Raw genomic sequence first — 19,914 nt, 5'->3', positions numbered from 1 at the left:
TTCTGTATGTCCAGCATGTTAACTTGCTAGATACTTAATGCTTACGCTTAATGCTGAAATAATGCTGATACTTAATGCCGAAATGCTTGGGAGTCCTCTGGCAATCCTTTTTGCTCTTTCGCCTCCCATTTCTGGGTCAGTAGAAATGAAGAGATGATTCTGAAAGGCTTAGAGCCCTCAGCTGCTTTTCTTCTCTTCAGAGACTGTCAGCTCAGAAACTGCAATTAAAACAAACATCAGTGACCTGTTTAAAAAAAAAAAAAAAAAAGAAAGAAAAAAAATAAAAACAAAAACAAGTCCAGCTAAGTCTGAAAATCGTGTGAAAACAATTTTCTTCTGACAGTCTGGTTTTAATAATGGTACTTTCACTTCTGTGCATAGTCTTGCCCCAGTAGGTTCACAAGCATCATCAGAGGCTGATAATTAAATACAACATGATTAAGGGATTAAGAACCTCTTGTTAAATGCAAGGACAGCTTTTCTGGGTAGCATGTTGTGTTTTGTTCAACATCTGTTTCCTGTAACAGGTTACCGGCCCTCTAATTTCCTCCTGTAGCGTTCATCACAATGTCAATGTCAAGGATTTTAGAAAATACTAGTGGCGTTGGTATGGGACTGTCTGTTTTTTGTGGTTGTTGTCTGTTTGTTAGCTTAATTGTAAAACATTAGGACTCAGGTTCTGAGTAGTTTTGTTTTAGATACATAGCTAGTTTCTGATAGCTGGACTATCTCATCAGTTAACTCATCTCTGCAGTGCTAAACAAATCAAGGATGAAAGAATTGAACTAAGCCGAAGTATTAACTGGTTTTATATGGGAAAACCTACTGCAATTAACCAAATTCCAGGTTGCTCAAATGACTTAAGTATGGCCCTGTTGCTTTTATGGAAGTTCTTTGATCCAGATTTTCTAGTCACATCGACTAAACATACTTTGGCCAAACTTAGGCTTAGATATCTAAGTCAGTGGCCTTTTTTTTTTTTTTTTTTTTTTTTTTTTTTTTCCAGAGACAAGTTTTTTTACAGCTTAGATTTCAGATGGATTATACTTTCTCTGCAAGCATGGGTTAAGGGAGGTATTTTGTATTGTACTGTATCCTCTCACGATGCACATCCTCAGTATCAGACAGAGAAATGTCTTCTGAAGACTTCATACTTGTGACAATGCTCCTGGTCTTACAGACCACCTGAGGCATATTCAGAAAGCTAAATTTGTCAGTCTGTCATGTTTGTTTTTTTGTTTTTTCCCCCTTGCCCAGGACACACGCTTGAACTTCCATTCTGCAAGAGTCCCTTCACAGCTGGTCTGTGTGCTATTGAGTAGCAGGAATAAACCTGCCACCTAACACCTACTTCCACTTGGGTGATCAGTTAGTATTTTCAGAATAATCCTAGGTCAAGTTTCTCTCTGCCCTGAACACTTGGATCCGTTCAATTTCCTCATAATGTCTAGTGGCATCAGTAATGGTAATACAGTGTTAAATGTTTTGCCTGATTATCATAAGATGAAAAATAAAGTAGAGAGGCATGAAAATGCCTCAGTTGAAATGGCTGTTAAATTGACATGAAACAAAGAAACTGTATTTAAAGAAAGAAACATGGTGTTGCTTGTTGGCTGCCTATCAGGCACCAGATAGTGAGTGCCCTTTGCAAGAGAAAGAATGCAATTTGGCTGAGCTTTTCAATATTAACTGGAGTGTTAGCAGAGTATCTTAAGAGAATACTTCCTCTCCCAGTTAGGTATCTCGTTATGGGAGCTAGGGGTGAGATGGTAGCACCTTCTCAGAACATACAAAGAGTGACCTCCGTATGATGGAACGAGTATCTGCCAAGGCATGTGGAAGTGTACTCAACAGATTAAAATTCTGACAGATCATATGAAGCAGAAAATCACCGCTTCATTATGGGCTTGTCTGGATTAGTAATTACAAGAGTGTTGTCAAATCCTTAAAGATTAAGATGCCTATGCTAGAAGCAAAACATCACTGTGAAGGGCAAAGGGCAGAAAAGATGTTCTCCACACCAAGTACCTATCATGCTTTGAGGCAAATATAAGTTTGCTTAAAGGAACAGTTGATTCTTACATTAAGTTGGGATATAGCAGTGGGTACAGTAAATATCTAAAAAGAGATTTTTTTTTTTTTTTTTGAGAAATCTCCCCTCAGATGAGGCCAGAAACACAGTAGGTCTGTTTAGCGTGCTGTAAACTTGTTTATCAACTACATGTTAAGATCCCTTTGCTCTGTCCCCCGCCATGAGAATGAGATCCTTATCACTGCAGAGTGTTTGCGTCTAAGATGCAGAAATGACACCACCTCAGATAGCTAGCTGAAAGTGAAGAAGTGTCATCTGAGTACCCTTCTATTGCAAAATAGAGCCAAAAAGACAGGCAATGGTGTGACAGCTGCGTTGTGGTGGGCCAGGATCTATCACTCTTTGTCATTACTTGTTTCCTTGGCTTGCCAGTTATGTTAACCAGTAGGCATTATTTGACGCTGCTCTGTGACTGAATGTGAATGTTTTTTACAGATACTTCTTAATAATCCTTACAACCTCCATCTAAATCCTGCTTAAATCCTCCATCTAAACAGATAGTTCATGGCCAGAAAGGCCTAAATGGTATATTTAGATGACTACTTATGCTACCTCTCACAATCAGTGGTGTGTTCTGCTAGGACATGGTAACTGCCTCCATATTCTGTTATCTGAGAGATGATGATGGATCATAGGGGACTGACAAGATGCATTTTTAGGTACCTGAGTCTGATTTTTTCACAACTCTGCATGGGGAATATAAGCGTTCAGTGTATCATGTATTTTGTGTCGTTTTTATGACATGAGGCTACTGCACTGAATTGGATCGGAACAGTATCAACTCAACTCTTAAACTGTCAAATGTTGGACTATAAAATATGGCTTTAAATACCAAGTATTCTTTTAAGTAACTGTTTCATTCTTTTTTGTTTGTTTTGTACAGTGCTAGCACTTCAAATGTTGCAAGAATAGAAGAGATGGAGAGACTTCTGAAACAAGCACATGCTGAAAAGACTAGGCTGCTTGAGTCCAGGGTAAAACATAATTTTATGAGTAAAAATAAGAGTGGGCATATAAGTTAGGTAATACCCTCCTAAATGCAATATTGGACCCTAAATAGTTGACATCTAATTGAGACTTAAGACTTTGCCTCTCCATCTAGAGGTTCAGTCTGGTTTCACTCTCATGGTGCATCTTGGAGCCCATGTGTGGTGACTGCTATTTCAGTGGGTGAGTTGAGGGCAAAATCCCATCAGAAGCTAATCAGCATTGCTCCTACAACTGCTATGAGAGTTACTTATGAAGAACCTTCATTTCTAGAGTGGTAGTATTTACCAATCTGAATTGAATTCTCAGTCCACTGTGCTGGATATATATTTCTGCCTGCCAAAGAGGCAAAAAGAGATTTAGTCCTAGCTAGAAATTACGCATCAACTATAGTTTCACACATAATTGCCCTTCATGTGCTGTGGTGTTTAGGAACGGGAGATGGAAGCTAAAAAACGTGCTCTGGAAGAAGAGAAACGCCGCAGAGAGCAACTGGAAAAAAGATTGGAAGAAGAAACTAGCCAGAGGCAAAAACTAATTGAAAAGGAGGTCAAGATACGTGAGAAACAAAGAGCACAGGTGAGATGCATTGGCATGAAATGATTTTTGATGCTAGACTCCTTATTGATAGAGGAAGCAAGTCTACTTCTGCAAATGATAAACAGAGCTATTTCCAGTTAAAGGGATGGATTTAGTATTTCTGAGGTGTAACTGTGTCACCAAAAGCATGTTTGGGTTCTGAGAAACTTAGATGTGTGGGTGTTTATTTAGATCTAAATAATAGCCTAGGTCTGTTCAGCATTTTATACCTGAAGTATAAATGTTAATCCTTTAAGGTTTGTTACTGAGCAGGGGCAGAGCAGGTTGGTTTGTTTTAGTTTTGTTTTTTTTTTTTTGCCTGAACAATATAAATTTGTGAGATTGTTAAAAACAGTGTTGTTTCTTCTTTCTTCTAATACATACAGTATTTTGGAATGTGAATATTCACTTCCCAAATATTTGACTGGAAAAAAAAAAAAAAAAACGACCAACAGATTAAAAAAAAAAAAAATTTTAATCTCCATATCTACTCTGGAGAGGAAACAATATTTTCTCTGTTGTTACTGGGACTGTGCAACATGGGAAACATTATTTAGTTAAATAACTAACATTATTTAGATTAGATTAGGACATCATCTCTGACATCGTCTTTGTTTTCTGTTAGGATGTATCTTGAGCTTTCTTCAAGTTTAGAGGTCTTACCTACTTGTTTATTCCACTACAACTAATGAGATCTACGTGGTACAGCAAATAGACTAGGCAGTCATTTTATTGTTAGTATGGTAAGACAGTAAGTTGGTATAGTAAGACTTCCATCTTAGTTATACGTGTATGAATGCAGAAGATTCCATATTGCATTTGATATATACATACATTTATCTGTGCTACTTTTGCTAAATCTTTTTATTCATTACTATTATATATATATTATTGGCCTTTTTTAATGGATAACACTAGGGCAACCTCAGTGGAACTTTAGGCTGTTTCTCCCTAAGCATATTTATTTCTTTGTTTTCATAATAAAGTGAAAAAAAAAAGTTAAATGGTATGTGTACTTCAATTGAATACCTTCTTTGTGTCTATGAAATTTTAATGACAACTCAAGTATGGCATAAACAACAATGCCATGCTTATGTGAAATTGGAGTGTGGATGTGTTGTAACAAAATGCCCTATCGGTTACTGCTAGTTGGCAGACTTAGCAGAGGCTGAAGACTGAATTGGCAGGAAGACAAAACATATCTTTCAGAAAGAACAACAATTTTTTTTATTAACTTTTTTCTTTCCTTTGTATTGCTAGACCCAATTTCAAGACTTGTTTTTTTTTTTTCTCCAGTACTTCCTGACACTAAGAAATGTCAACTAGAGGAAGGAACTCCATCTTTGCACTTGCCAAACCTAGTTCCAGCTTGTATCATACAGGACTGCATAATTTTAGAAGGGTGTTAAGAGCTGTTGCAGGCAACATAGCTCCCATTGCACGAAGAGATTCTTGAGAATGCAATGAGAGAAAGTCCCTTAGATTTGTGACTCACAGTGGTATTTAAAAGGCTAACTTTAGGCATGGTGCAGGGGCAGATTAGATTCTCCAGGTTCTCTGAAGTCAGTGTACAGAGAGACAGGGAAAAAAAAAGAAATGGAGGAAGGAAATACTCCTTTCACAGGTCATTCAGAGCCACCTAAATTAGACTTGTTCTGAATAGCACTGTGTTGTAGCCTCTGTCAGCACTGGGTGCAGCAGGAGCTTTGGGGGAACATGTTTTCTACATTTAAAATGAGGTTTTGTGCCTAGATCCCTTCAGGCATAGGAAATAGGCATGCTCCCTTTAGCTGGCAGAGGTCCTACATCACTCCTACTTGTTCTCCCAACTTATCCTATTTGGCTTGATGCAGACTTAGTCCTGAACTGGGATCAAGATTGAGGCACTGTTTCCTGTGCTGCTCAGCTGTCTCTTGCAGAGGGATGTGCTTCAGCTCTCTGTGCTGCATTGCTGATTGTGAATCAGATGCCATGTTTAATTAGTTAGTTCATAAGTAATTCCACTTCATTTACCACAACCTTTGTAAAACAAAATAAGGGTTACAGTTCATTCGTTCTACCTAATTTTTGGATAATAGCATGACTTTTTTATTTTTATTTTTCATTAATATACATGTAAAAATAAAATTATTAGAGTTAGATATGCATAGTTTATATCTAGCCCAGAAAAGTAAACGGTTTGCTTAACATCACACCATATAAGTTCTTATGCTTCATCTAAAGCAGCAACACTGTTTTCACATTCAATTCATGTTTCAGTTCTATAACAACTTGTCTGTGCTGTGGCCCCTGTTTTTCCAGCTCATCAACTGATGATTTCAAGAAGATCCCGTGCTCTAATTTCAGTTCTATCAAGGTGCATAAACTTTGTAAAAGTAATTTTTAAGGATCTTTAATACAAAGAAAACAATGGCTGCAGCAAAACTTGTTTATTTTTGTTACCATCATTTTAGAATCTACGGGCTGTTTGCAATTATGACCTCGTAGCGGAAGCAGTGAAAGAGAAGTTAAGATTTATGTTAAAATAATGATCTCATTTTCTTTCGTACAGGCCCGTCCCTTGACGCGCTATTTGCCCATTAGAAAGGAAGACTTTGATCTGCGAAGTCACATTGAAACAGCTGGTCACAACATAGAGACCTGTTACCATGTCTCCCTCACAGAGAAGACCTGCCGAGGCTTTCTGATTAAGATGGGAGGGAAAATTAAGACATGGAAAAAACGATGGTTTGTTTTTGACAGAAACAAGAGAACTTTTACATACTATGCAGGTAGGTTGCAGGATCACTGTTAGGCTATATCTGTCCCTCTTATTTTCCTGTGAACTTGGTTGAGTTATGAAGATGTAGTGAGTCCCAAGTGAAGCTTACAGTTCTATTTTATTTAGTATTTTACATATACCCTCGGGATCGATGCAGTCTCTTCCCTACTGTTTAATCCTAATGTCAGAAAGGACACAGCAGTGCATAACAGATGAAGGGAGATGTGGACAAGGAAAAGGAAAGGAAACATTTCTAGTACATAGAATAATGGGTCCACCTAATTTATTTTTAAATATGACATACTTCAATCAGTGACAGAACAATTTCTTGTACCCGTCATAAAAGAGTAAAATTTATGATACTTATCATAAACATTAAATGGAATGCTTCTGGAGTCCTATCACTTGATGTACTGAAAAGTGTTTCAGAATATTTAATACAGAGAAGTAGACTTTTGCATTTGACATATTCTGAGAGTCTAAGAAATTTCATAATGGACAACATGTAATACTCAAAAGAGTTTTCTGTAGACAACAGTGTGTTATAATATGCTATCTGGAGCCATTACAACCAATACGTTGTTATCTCAGGTCAAAACCAGAAATTAGGAATTTAAGAATTTCTATGTCTAGATAGCTGTGTAAATCTATACATAGTTTGACTCTCAAGTTTCAGAGGAAGACAGAAAAATGATTTTGCATTGTGAATTTTTGTTGTTTGGAAAGGTCAGGCAAGGGCAATATGATATGGTAATTGCTAAGAAGCAGAAAACATCTGGTACCAAAAAGCTCAAACTGTTCCCTTTCTTTTTATGACATAACTGCTTTCCAGAAAGTTGTGAGGAACTTAAAATTGATGGTGGGCATTGCTCAGTCCATCCTTTTAGAATACATTATTTGAGTTCATTACATATCAAATGGCTATTTCTTACTAGTTTGCAAAAATACTGTGAAGAATGTGAGAAGCAAACATTCTTTTTTACTTTGTTCTTAACATCTGGTTTATTGGTTAGCGAGGCCTGTAACATACAGTAGTGTCCCCATCTGGTACTGATTTTTTATTTCTTTTTAAAGTAGTTGTGTTGCTAGTTAACAGTTTTGGTTTTGAGTGCAGTACAACTGCCATAATGCATTTTAATTACCAAAGAAAACTTTTCATAATGTCTCAAGGACTACAGCCAAAAAACAGTTTAATGAGAATTCTGTAAGAGCTGAGCAAAAATGCAGCTGCCTGCATGAGTGAGGATCTGTCCAGATCTCTAAATATATAGTAACTTCCAAAATAAAGTCTGGTACTCTATGTTCAGAAAAAAAATAAACTCTAAGATGAATATACTGGTATATTGCTTTAGTTCTGCAAATCTACTAAACTGAAGAACTTATCCTAAAATCTGAAAATATTGTACACAGACAGTATACTTTGCTGTATAGTATTGTATTTGGCTCTGTATAGCGTGTGCTGTAATGTAGTAATCTTATACCTCTACTGGTCCCCTATGGGCTGGCAGGGAGATTCCCAACACAACATCATTTCGTCTATGGGATTTCTTTTTGCCATCATCTGACACGTTGGAAACTGACTGCCTCTACTGATAGGATGTAAGCTGAGGTCATAAGAATTGAAAACAGCAGCAGAATCTCTCATGAGACTAAGATGTTCTGTTTGTCAAACATGTCTGTTTAGATGACTATTGTTGAGGTGATACTAACTTAGGGTCAAAGGTATTATATTCCCCAAATACAAGAGTACTGGAAGAAGTTTGCCCTTCAGTATCACATGCAGTTCTCATTTTCTGTAACATCCCCTGGGATTATTTAACATTGCAGGAAAGCAGTAGGATATTTGAGATGCTTATCTGTCTTTGTTCTTTTTTCTTGTGAAATGTTACAGTTGAGTGCTAAGTTTATGGTCTGTATTCTCCTTGCCCCAGTGAATCACTAGCTGATGCTGGGTCAGAAGGTAAGCACGTTGTGCTCTATTGGCCCATATGCTATGGACTGTTCTCTGTCATGCATTAAGGCACCAATTATATGTAAAGCCAGACTTCAAATTCTTTTTTAATTCAGCCTCCTTTCTAGATACAACACACTGTCATACTTTGTCTGTCTTTCCTGATTGGGTCTGCATAAAAAAAAAAAAAAAAAAAGAATGCCAAATGAGAGGCCATGTGCAGGCCATATGGAAAATCAACCTTCTTAAACTTTTTCTTTTTAGAATGTCCTAATAAGAGCTAAAGATGATTTGAAACTTTTGTTGGATTCTTAGGCTGGAACTTCATATATGAGATCTCTTGCAAGTAGATACCTAAAATAGTTCAGAATTGACACCCCGCATATGCCCACTTCTTTCCATTTCCTTTCAAGGGAGGTTGTCAGCTGTGTCAAATGTGTAGATATCTGAACTAAAGTGAGAACATTCCCAGCCTTTATTTCAGCTTTGCTGCAGTGGGATGTTGGTGCCACAAACACAATTCCCCTGGGTACAAGCTACTGCTTATGAATAGCCTCTCTCAAGTAACTGTCCGTTCAGTCATTATTATCTCTGGCACTTCTTCTCTGCAGAGGGTCTTTGCTTTGGAAGGGCCCCTTTGGTAAAAGGGGCAAACAATGGATAATTAATTTGGCTTTTACCTTGGGTGTCACAGAGTAGGAAAATGTTCACAATTACAATGCTGAAGCTGGTGTACAGGAACTCTGACCTCTTGTAAACTTTTTCATGCCTCAGAGCTCACAGAAACTTGCCCATGACCTGGTAACCTTATATTTGAATACTAAGTGTTAGCTTAAGACTATGGGAGATAATTATGAACAGGAGGAAGCATTTGTAAATAAGTATAAGCACAAATGATATTCTAATGTAAAGCTTTTGCTGTCAAACTGTATTTCAAAATTATTTTTCATAATTTTCTTTGAAGGAAAACTGGGTCTTAAGCTGCTAGCTATGTTGTGGTACTTTAGCAATATCTGAAGTCTGGCTGGTTTTCATGTAATTGGAAGATTGGGTTTATCTCGGAGACATCTCTTCCCCCTGTTAGCTAATGCTGGACAAAAGGTTTAAATGCTTCAGTGAGGGACTGACTTAAAAACACATGAGAAAATTACAAAAGCCTTATTTCCTTGGAAACAAGTCAGAGAAGAAGGCAAATTAAAGTAGGAAATACATCTCTTTTAACTCAACCATCCAACTGAAAATTTCTGGGGAGATTTCACAAGCAGAAGTGTTAATCTAGTAACTTAATCTGCTGAATATATATAGAAATGCAAATTAGCCTTTTGCTTCTTCAAGTGCTGTTCATTTCAGTTTTAAAATGTAACTTTCCCTTTTCCTTTTCAGACAAACATGAAACTAAATTAAAAGGTGTAATTTATTTTCAAGCTATTGAAGAAGTCTATTATGATCATCTAAAGAATGCATATAAGGTAAATTTTTTTAACTAAATATTATATGGCAGTACCCGAAGTATGCTAGCTGCTATAAAGTTAAAGGGAGAGCTAACGTTATTTAAAAACAAACAAAACAAAAACAGGATGGAAGAAAAGGAAGATGAAGCCAGAGTAGCCATTAGCACTGTTATTTTACACTGATGAAAGCGGAGATGGTCCCCCATGGCATTTGCTGTGAGGACTGCCTTACTCCACAGGCAAGATCACTGACATCAGTGGCTTTGGTAAATCGAGAGATGGCTGTATGCATCTGTCATAAGGAGGGAGTTAGCTGCTACTTGCAGCTGATGGCAGCCCCTGTCCCACATATAATGGAGATGACCTGAATATGTCCTTGGCACATGGACTTGTCCTTGGCACATGGACTTGTGAAAGCTGGACATAATACCTGCTCAAGGGGAGTTAATTGTTTGGGCATGAAGCAACAATCTGGAGGCAATGGTTGTGTAATAATCTCCTGAAAATATGTCATTAAAAGTGTTGATTCTGGATACAAATACTTTAAATGCATCTCTGTCCCCAGTGCTGCAATGTTGGATGCAGTGCTTCCAAATTTCGCATTTTTATCTTTCTCCCTAACCCTAAATAACATTCTGAATCTCCCTGTAAGTAATGATATTCCTGGCTCTAATAAATAGCTCTGATTTTTCATTTTTTGGATATCCTGCTTTATGCTTCTTTTTGCTTTATTTTAGAGTCCCAACCCACTACTCACTTTCAGTGTTAAGACACATGACCGGATATACTATATGGTTGCTCCTACGCCAGAAGCCATGAGGATATGGATGGATGTTATTGTTACAGGCGCAGAAGGCTACACCCACTTCATGTTATAACAAAATGGGGCAATAGGGCATACTGCAATAACAGAACATATGAAGTTAGCCATATGTAGTAAAATCTGAAAAGCTGCATAAAATACCAGTGAATATTCTGATATATCCTCCTTATGATGTGCACCCAAAACCTGAGAATGAGAGTTTTATAAATGCATTGAAAGGGGGACTTGTTACTTACTTTAATTGATCTTTATAGAAGCAAAAGAGCTGAAGCTGTTGAGAAAATCATAGGGCTCCAAAATGAATAATCAGGCAACTTAAATTACAACATCTTGATTCAATTATCATTTTGTACAAATTCTCTTATGCAGAGAACGTCTACATAAAGTTTACAAATATGTGTGTTCTCATCAGTATGCAAAAATCCTAGTAATGGAACAAAAAAGTGTAATAGCATATATTTTAATATGCAGCATTTGACATTTATAGATGATTAGGTAACTTTTTAAAACTTTTAGTCAAGTATTTTATAAAAGTATAAATAAAAAGCAGCCCTAAGGTACACACAACTCTTGCCTTAGTAGCTAAGTATTACAACAGAGCCAAAGAGTTATATGACTCCCTTACTGTAATGTTTCAAAGTGTTAGTTGTACTTAACGTTCTGTAAGGAGACAGTGCCAAAACTCTTCATGATTTTTGAAGTAATTAAATTTTACAATATTCTGTGTGTTTAACCACACAGAGACACCAACTGTGTGTTTCAAGTCTGTATTTATGGAGCTCAACAAAAAAGAGAAGGACAGCTTTATAAAGATGGGATTTATCCACAAGGCTATGAAATGGAAACGTGTATTAATTTTGTCAGCGGGAGGACTTTTTTTTTTTTTTAATCCTCCACGTCAAATAGAATGAGCTGATTCTGGATCCTGCAGCAATTTCCTTTTATGTAGTCAGGTCCCATCTAATGTGGTTCAAATCTTACTTGGTGCCAAGTAAATGCTCTACTGAAACCTCGCAAACTTTGGTCCCCGTGAAGCCAGCATCAAAGTATCTACGTATCTAAATTCTTTGAAGCCAAGTTTTCAGCCTAGGAGACTTTTTAAAAACATATCTGTGCAGAATAATGCTGCCAGATATAATCTGACAAATTGCTAAGAGTTTATACTAAGCAGTGTATGAATAAAAACCGTGAATATATTAAGTAGCAGGGGTTTATGGACTCCTAAAACAATGAAAATATTGAGGGTATGGTGGTCTCCTGTTTTAGAATCAAGAATCTCATCTGAGTCCTTCAGTAATATCGCAAAACCTCAATTATTTAATTGAACTGAACTTCAAGAACGTCTCTTATGCTCTGACTTTAAAGAGGTTTTTTTCAGTAATCAAAACTTGTGCCATGTGGCTTGTGTAATAAAAAAAAAAAAAAAGCCCATCCGACTTTTTTCTTGATGGAAAGTTAATGGCTTTTGATGGAGCAAATTAAACACTGTAAGCAGAAGAGAAGTATGCTGGCAAAATATTTTTGTTATCCTATTTAAACCCTGTATCTGTAATGAATGGAATGAATTCTTCTTTGTGGCTTACACAGGTGATATGGTTACTTTAGCATGCTGTGTCAGTTTTGACTTGAATCACGAAAGAAGGAAGGGTTGCTGCAAGGTAATTGGTATCATCTGTGCAGATCACAGCTTGCAATCTAATGATTTAAAACACTATCAGAAATGAACTGCTTTGTTTTATATAATAATTTTTTCCCTGATGTATCTTGATTTTAAGTATGGTTATAAAGGTTTTCTAATCATGATTTTTGTATCCTGCATGATGCGATGAAGGCATTTCAATAAACGTTTTTAAAAATACACTTGTTTTAAACAGTCACTCAATTCTTCATGGTGGTGTGTTTCTGCTTGTCTTGTGTAAGCTTGTACAAGAAATTTTGTGCTTTAAAAATCTACATGTTCCATGTATGTCCCCACAGAAGAGCCAGGGAACATAAAACTCCTAGGTGGCAGTGAAGTTACCAGTGTGGTGTACATATATGTATTACATGCATACATACTTGTGTAACACTTTCCCCATTTTTATGATCCTTCCAAGAACGTATCACCAGCCCTGGCTGTCGCATTTATTTAGATACTACGAGGCAAGAATTGCTCAGGGGCCTCCCTCTTTACCTAGTATTTGTCTCGGGCGTGACTCGAGGGCAGGAGCCACCACGCCCCCATGGCAGCCCAGTGTGTTTTGCCTCCTCCCCTGCCCGGGGGCCCGATCCTTCCCCAGGATGGGCAGCTGCTACCCGAGCCCACCCAGTGTCGGCGCAGGAGAGCCGGGGGCCTCGCACCGCCCTGCCCGGCCGTGCCTCCGTGCCGGGCGGCCCCATTCCGCCCCGCCGAGGCTGCCAGGAGCCGCGGGCCCCTCACGCAGCCGCCATTTGCTGCCCGCCGCCGCATGCGCGCTCCTGCGCCATGGCGGCCATGGGCGCGGCGCGGGGTCTGCGGGGGGCCGGCGGCTGGTGGCAGCCGCTGCGGGCGGCCCCGGGGCTCGCTGGTAAGGCAACAGCCCCCGGGCAGCCCCGCTGGCCGCGGCCCCGGGCGGGCAGGGAGGCGGGAGGGCCGGGGGCTGCCTCGTCGTGGCGGCGCGGGGGGTGCGCCGAGGGGCGGGCGGGCGCTGCCTCCCCCGAGATGGGGAGCAAGTGGGGCAAAGCGCGCTGGGGGCAGCCGGCAGCCCCTGCCCCGCGGTCTTGCCGCCACCCGCTGCGGCTCCGGCCCTGCCTGGAACCTGCCCCAGCGTTTGGGGGGATTTACTGGGCTTTGATGTGTGGCTGTGCTGTCAGTCGTGGTTTGTGCGGGGCGTTACTCAATTAAAACTGCAGGGATTTTGGAAGGAAGAGGGTTTCGTAGCATCAGGCAAGCGTCCTGTGCCCTCCTCCAGCGAACTTCTGCTGTCCGTACATGGCTTTTGGTACTAGATACCACCACGCACCCTCCACCAGTGCTCCCCTGCTCTTCCCGAGGTCTTTCACTGAAATCAGGAGGAGAAATTACTGGATATATAACTGAAATTACTTCATTTATTGATGGCTTCGACTCTAAAGAGAGTGCGGCCCCAGTGAAGTAGCTCTCTCCAATGGGCTGGTCGAGAAGGTTGCTGTAGGTTTTTGGATTACTCACATTAGCATTACTGCCGATGCACTTAGAGTAATTTGCCAAGTGCAGGAGACTAGTTCACGAGATAGTTTGGACAGCAGCTGTGTTTGTAGCTCGGTTTAAACCCTGCCCATTGTCAATTTGAGGACACCTCCAGAGTGCTGCAGGATGCAGGCCTGTTGTACCTAATCACTTTCAAGATGGTTATCAAGGCTTAAGGGAGAGACCAATACTCCTAACCCTTTTTTTCTATCAAATGTAGCAATTCTGGGTGTACCTCTTACGGACAGGTGAAGAAGTGACTGATGTACTTACAGAAACACATGCAAACCAGAGGTGGTAGGGTGAATGCATCTAAATAAATATACTTCAATTGTGGTGTTTATTCCCCTTCATAATAATCGGTGTGTTGGTAGAATAAAGAACTGTCCCATCTTTTCATTAGAGATTTAGTGGTTTTAATCTCTAGTTCAAATGGGATAACTTCTGTTAGAGTAGAACACCAAACGCTCTCTGTATTCCGTGTCTTTTCTGCACGTGCCTTTACTCATGCATGTGCAAAGGAGAAAAAAAAAACAAAACAACAAAACAACAACAGCTTGAAAATAATCTCTTTGATAGTGAGAGAAAGCAGCAGAACAGTGAAGTGGTGTGATGCTGCCAAGGCCTGTTTTTGCAGTGTTTCACCCAGTGGTTATACCACCAAGAAGGCCTGTTGTACTGTGCAGGCTCTGTACCCCACTGCTGATTAGCAGCGTTCAAGAGCCAGGCCTCTTCTAACCTAAGAATTAAGAGTGTCAAAGTCTTACCAGAAGTCTAGACCAAGCTTTCAGTTTAAGAAATTAATCTTGCTGAGTGGGATAATAGAGTGGATTAATTCCTCTTAACACCTCTCTGTAAACCACTTACCTTCACCCACAGTAGAGATACAACTTACTGCTAAGATTAGACTAAATACTATAGCAGTCACTGAGATTCAGCATCCTGTTCTTTTGGTAGTGTTTCCTTTGTTAATCTCTTTTCCTTGGTGGAAACTATATTTTTGGATGGTTATTAATGTGAATAACAGCCCAACCTAGTGTTTTCTTTCCAAATATGTCTGGTTTGTTATCTTGAACCAAAACAAAGCAATTTTAAGTTCCCAGTACACCGATGGGAAAAATGCTTATTATTATGGGTCTAATAATATGTCACAGGTCACTTTGACAGAAGTTGAACTAAATGATCTTGCATTTTATTAAATACTTCCAAAATATTAGGTTCTCAAAGTGGTATTTCATTCTGGATAACTGTAGAACAATCTGAATACTGGTATAATTTATTCCCTCCAGCAAGAATGAACAAATCCACATGACGGGATATCTGTGCCTCTTTAGGAGATATTTAAGAAAATCATAGATCTATAGTCGTCCACTCTTTTTCCTTATGGGGTGTGTTTGTATTATTCTGTATTTACATACATTTAAATACATTACATACATTAAAACATACTTTTTTTTTTAACTGTCTGTGTTTCTTGTCTAAGGAAAAGACTGCTGTTTAGATGGCAGTGTTAAGTAACTTGACTTGGAGCTTATCACCCTGTTTATTTTCACTGTTACTAGCAATAATCTTTTAGCTTTGGCAGAAATGACTGTGGATAGTATGATGAGAAAGGTTGCATATTATTTGGTTCTGAACTAAGCTAATGTTTTTTTTATGTTCTTCACCTTGGAAAAGGTAAAATCAGAAGCTTCTTTCCAAATTCCCACTTTGGGATTTCCCCGCTGTATGGCTCCTTCATAGGTCTAGTGGGTCTGGGGTTTTGATGCAGTTGAAGTTTTGACCTGCAATTTCAATTTTAATGAAAATTTGACATCTTGTACTTGGAAACTTACCATCACACACAGTCCCTTGGGTGCAAAATTAATCTTTTTGAAATTTGCTCTTGAAAAACAACAACAAAAAAAAAAGGAAAAAAAAAAAAGTTTAAGTGGATGAGAAAGCTGTGATTTCACGTGAGATGAGGAAATATTCAAGATGGGACAAATGAAGTAAAGCAAATCTTAGCATTTGTCTTCTGTCGGCCTCTTTGCTAATTGCTGAGTGGACTCCTTGCATGGTTGGCTTTAGTACTGAGCAACCTCAAGTCATTAAGTTATAGTCATTGAAAAGTGTAGGAGGCACTTTTATTTTTCTTTCCTCTTGAGCCTAAGCATCTTAATTTCACATGATATGTACGCAGTTCCTGAATTCTAATTTTATAATATGTTAGCATTTCTGTCAGCATTATCTTGACAATTATACTAAAATAAATGTTTTTATTAGTTTGCAGGCAGAAGTCATCAGTCAGCTTTTTGACTCGACCAGATCGACCATATCTAGCTTATCATAGACTAAAAGGCAGGAATCCAGGGGTTATTTTCCTTCCAGGCTTTAATTCCAATATGAACGGTCAGAAAGCAACTGCCCTTGAGGATTTCTGCAGCTCTCTAGGTCATGCCTTCGTCAGGTACATTAAAGTGTTGTTCTCGAGGAAATGAAACAACTGTCATAGGTTGGGAGAGGGGGGGTTAACAAAGACGTGTAGACTTTGGTGTTTGGGTTGGAATGCCAACCCCAAATGGAATGGAACCCCAAATTCTTTCTTTCTAAACTATAAAGCATGCTTATTAATTACCAAATATTACTAAGCTGTCCAGTGCCTTGAGTGGCTGTAGAGGAACACAGATGTGCTTGCTGATACTCTGCTTAGATAGATTAGGTTGCATGCTAAGCTTCATAAGTCTTGCCAATTTGATACAGCATTGGGAAGAGATTTTATACTTCATAATTGAAGTATGGTGCTTTTTGGCTTACAGAGAACTTAACCAAATTCATAGTCTGGGAAATATCCTGGTAAATTTGGATATTGTTACATGAAATGTTCTCCTTGTTGCATAGGTGTATCTAAACCTCTTTTCATGTGGTTTCTGGTGATATTTAGTGATATTCAGGACCAAGAAGGAAAATAGTCAATGCAGCATGTTGTCCTCTGTGTAATTTTTATTAAACAATACTGTTCAGTTTTAGCCTCTGTGTTGCTGTAGGCAGTACTACGACTTTCATTTTGATGCTTACTTTTTCAGATTTGATTATACAGGATGTGGAAGTTCAGATGGTAACTTTGAGGAGTGTACAATTGGAAAGTGGAAAAAAGATGTTCTGTCTATACTGGATGAACTTACAGATGGACCACAGGTTATATATATATTTTTAAATATAAAACATTTTAGTACCTTGAGATAGAATGTTGTATAATCAAAAATAGGCTATAGTAGATCCAGGGAAGAGTAGCATCTCTTTAACAGCTTCCAGCTGGTCACTTTCAAGCTGATCCATGTTCATGGGGCCTCTTTTGCAAACAGGTTGATGACAGCATTGTGGGAAGGTGGGTTGGCAGGACCTCATGGAGGCTGGGTGTTGAAGTGGGGCTGTCACTGGCAGTGGGTTACGTCAGCCCTGGCTTTATCCCAGAAGGTTTGGGAAGGGTTTGTGGCGAAGGTTCCAACTAACAGGCAGCAAGGATCCGTTCCTGTGCTGCGCAGCTCTCCTCGTGGAAAAGCCTGGCTTTGTCCCAGTGCTGATGTATTAACTGAAGGATTTACAGGACTGTTAAAAGTTAAGATACTCTATGTGATAAAATACCTTAAAATATCAGCAAACGCAGCATTTGTCTTCTTCAGTTATTTCAGAAATGATTGTGAGAAACCTATCAACCTGGGAAAACCTGGTATTATGTTTAAAAGCATTTTGTTCATGAATTGCTTCTGTTGACTTCTGTCACTGCACTGAACCTTTATGATGTGCCTTTATTTTAAGAAAGCACCTAAGTATGCTTGTGATACTGAATTGTTTCAACTCTCATTTTGTTTACAGTGTTTCAGTCTCAGAGAGCAATAACGAGCCATGTCAAACAAAAAGAATAGTAAAATTCCAGATTCTGTGGTGCTTACTCAGGCAAAATTTCCACTGGAGGTGACAGCAGTTCTGCCTGGGTAAGGACAGCAGGATTATACCCAAGGTTTAAGTAGTTAAACAAGATGAAAACTGATGTTTTGTAAAAGGGGGATAAAGAAGGCTTTTTCCTATAAAATAACATCTTATTTTTTCTCTCTTAAGATTCTGGTGGGCTCCAGCCTAGGTGGATGGCTGATGCTTCATGCTGCAATAGCACGCCCAAATAAAGTAGCTGCTCTAGTTGGAGTAGCCGTAGCAGCAGACCATCTTGTAACAACCTTTAAGAGGCTTCCCATTGAGGTAAAGCTGATGGTTGTATTCTGTGCAATCTAAAAATCGGTCAAACATTTAAGAAATTCTGTTGTTCAAGCTGTACATTTATTGCAGTATTCCAGTATTTTGTGTTTGTACTGGAGGTAAATTGTAAATTTACATTAATTGAAGTGTCTGCAAAATACAGGGATTCTAGTATGGAGCTGGTGTGAATACTACCTAGCATGTGATTATGTTACCGGGGTATATAAGGCATGAAGTCAGATGCGTGTTGTTCCGCAGTCTGTTAGATTTCAGTGTTAGAATATCTTTATTTGTTTTAAAATGGGTTTGAATCCTCTTCAGCTTACATTCAGTGAGATGAATAGGTTTGTGCTTTCAAGGAGGAAGGTTTAAGTGAGTTTAGAACAGAAATAAATTGAGGAACTCTGAAAGCTCTTGACGTGTTTTGTATACTTCTCTCTTTTTTTTTTTTATTTTTTATTTTTGTAGGCACAAAAAGAAATAGAAGAAAAAGGTGAATGGAAGTTTCCAACAAAGTATAATGAGGAAGGATATTACTCCGTGACATATGACTTCATTCAGGAAGCAGAAAATCACTGTTTGTTGAATAGTCCCATTCCTGTAATGTGTCCTGTCCGGCTCATTCACGGCATGAAGGATAGTGATGTCCCCTGGCAGATCTCTATGCAAGTCGCTGATCGCATCCTGAGCAAAGACGTGGATGTCATCCTCCGCAAAACTGGCCAGCATCGAATGAGCGAGAAGGATGATACCAAACTTCTTGTGAATACTGTTGATGATTTAATTGACAAGTTGTCGACACTAGTATAAGCTGCAGAGTAGCATAAAGACACAAACTCTACACCTGACTCTTTTCCATAAGTAGCAAAAAACCCTGTTCGTAACGAGATGATGCTAGGGCTGTGACAATCACAGTAGGAACTGAGCTTTACCTGCTGTTTGCTTACCTCTGTTTTGTAAATACAGGTGTTTTATTAATGCTGCTTTTGCACAGATAGTCCAAAGTGTGAGGAAGTGCTGCTGTTGGGTTCAGAACCTCTACTTTACCACTTGAACCTTTTTTCACAGATTTCTTACCCTTTTATACTGAAATGCTCATTCATTTTTTGTTGCTACTGGTCTGTACAATACAGCTTCGGTTTCCCATGTCTGATACCTTTTCACTACTGTCCTTTTGCTGTAGGTTTCTTGTGTTTTGTCTGAAACCATCTGTGTGAGGCAAAACACAAGTGTTTGCTAAAGCTATCGTTAGTAGAAATAGCAAACATGAAGCATAGCAAACAGATTTCCAATAAATTATTATACTGTTCTTAAATAGTGTTAAAATTGTAAAAAGGCACGCCCTGATTGTGGTTTTGGGGTACTATATAAGGAATAAATTTATTTTGGATTACTTTAGAGTTTGGATTACTTTACAGTGCATAGACAGGAATCCCATAGTTAGTGTTTTAAGAGTCTAAGAAAACACAGGGCCTCAAAGTACAGGTAGAACTCAAATATGCTCATCAGCAGTGTTTATGTCCTCTTCTGCAGGATTTTTGTAATACTTAATTTGTGGGACTAATGCTAAAGGAATAATATGTTCTTTTGGTGTAAAGTCAAGTGAAATTGGATCACTATAATAAGTCATTTACTCCTTCAGTAACTTCTCAAAAGTGGGGTGTACAGGACCATAGGTTGTCACTGCCTCTTTCCTGTGACCTCTGAGGACTGAAGTTATTAGGAACAGTGTATACCTGAGTTGAAAGCTTGAGGAGCACAGTTGCAAGCCTGAGCATCTTGCAGCTGAAACTTGATAGTTGGATAACTCCTTTAACATAAATCACTTTGGATTAAATAGTATACAGATA

General features: G+C 38.8%; 2 protein-coding genes across 11 annotated transcripts in view; both read left to right on the top strand.

The window, feature by feature from the left end:
- Nucleotides 1-12,502, top strand: part of PHLDB2 (pleckstrin homology like domain family B member 2) — a 112,823-nt gene extending 100,321 nt beyond the window's left edge. For all 10 annotated transcript variants that reach the window (XM_084533569.1, XM_084533568.1, XM_084533565.1 and 7 more), the window contains 5 exons: nt 2,976-3,066; nt 3,512-3,658; nt 6,210-6,429; nt 9,754-9,839; nt 10,559-12,502. In XM_084533569.1, the coding sequence (XP_084389695.1) occupies nt 2,976-3,066; nt 3,512-3,658; nt 6,210-6,429; nt 9,754-9,839; nt 10,559-10,699 (685 nt within the window). In that variant the 3' untranslated portion in view covers nt 10,700-12,502. The remainder of the gene's footprint in view (nt 1-2,975; nt 3,067-3,511; nt 3,659-6,209; nt 6,430-9,753; nt 9,840-10,558) is intronic.
- A 402-nt stretch (nt 12,503-12,904) lies between these two features.
- ABHD10 (abhydrolase domain containing 10, depalmitoylase) lies at nt 12,905-19,457 on the top strand. Its single transcript, XM_084534160.1, has 5 exons — nt 12,905-13,190; nt 16,097-16,280; nt 16,897-17,008; nt 17,930-18,067; nt 18,533-19,457. Exons 1-5 carry the CDS (start codon nt 13,109-13,111, stop codon nt 18,872-18,874), a joined length of 858 nt encoding a protein of 285 aa, XP_084390286.1. The 5' UTR covers nt 12,905-13,108; the 3' UTR covers nt 18,875-19,457.
- The last annotated feature ends 457 nt before the right edge of the window (nt 19,458-19,914 follow it).

This window comes from Aythya ferina (assembly GCF_964211825.1).
Source record: "Aythya ferina genome assembly, chromosome: 1".
Classification (NCBI taxonomy): domain Eukaryota; kingdom Metazoa; phylum Chordata; class Aves; order Anseriformes; family Anatidae; genus Aythya; species Aythya ferina.
This window is presented reverse-complemented; position numbering and strand designations above follow the sequence as displayed.

Excerpts from the sequence above, each read along its gene's own strand:
- ABHD10 (XM_084534160.1), top strand. The coding sequence starts at position 13,109 with ATGGCGGCCATGGGCGCGGCGCGGGGTCTGCGGGGGGCCGGCGGCTGG. Across the intron at positions 17,009-17,929 it reads AACTTACAGATGGACCACAG|ATTCTGGTGGGCTCCAGCCT; the intron begins GTTATATATATA and ends TTCTCTCTTAAG. Across the intron at positions 18,068-18,532 it reads TTAAGAGGCTTCCCATTGAG|GCACAAAAAGAAATAGAAGA; the intron begins GTAAAGCTGATG and ends TTATTTTTGTAG.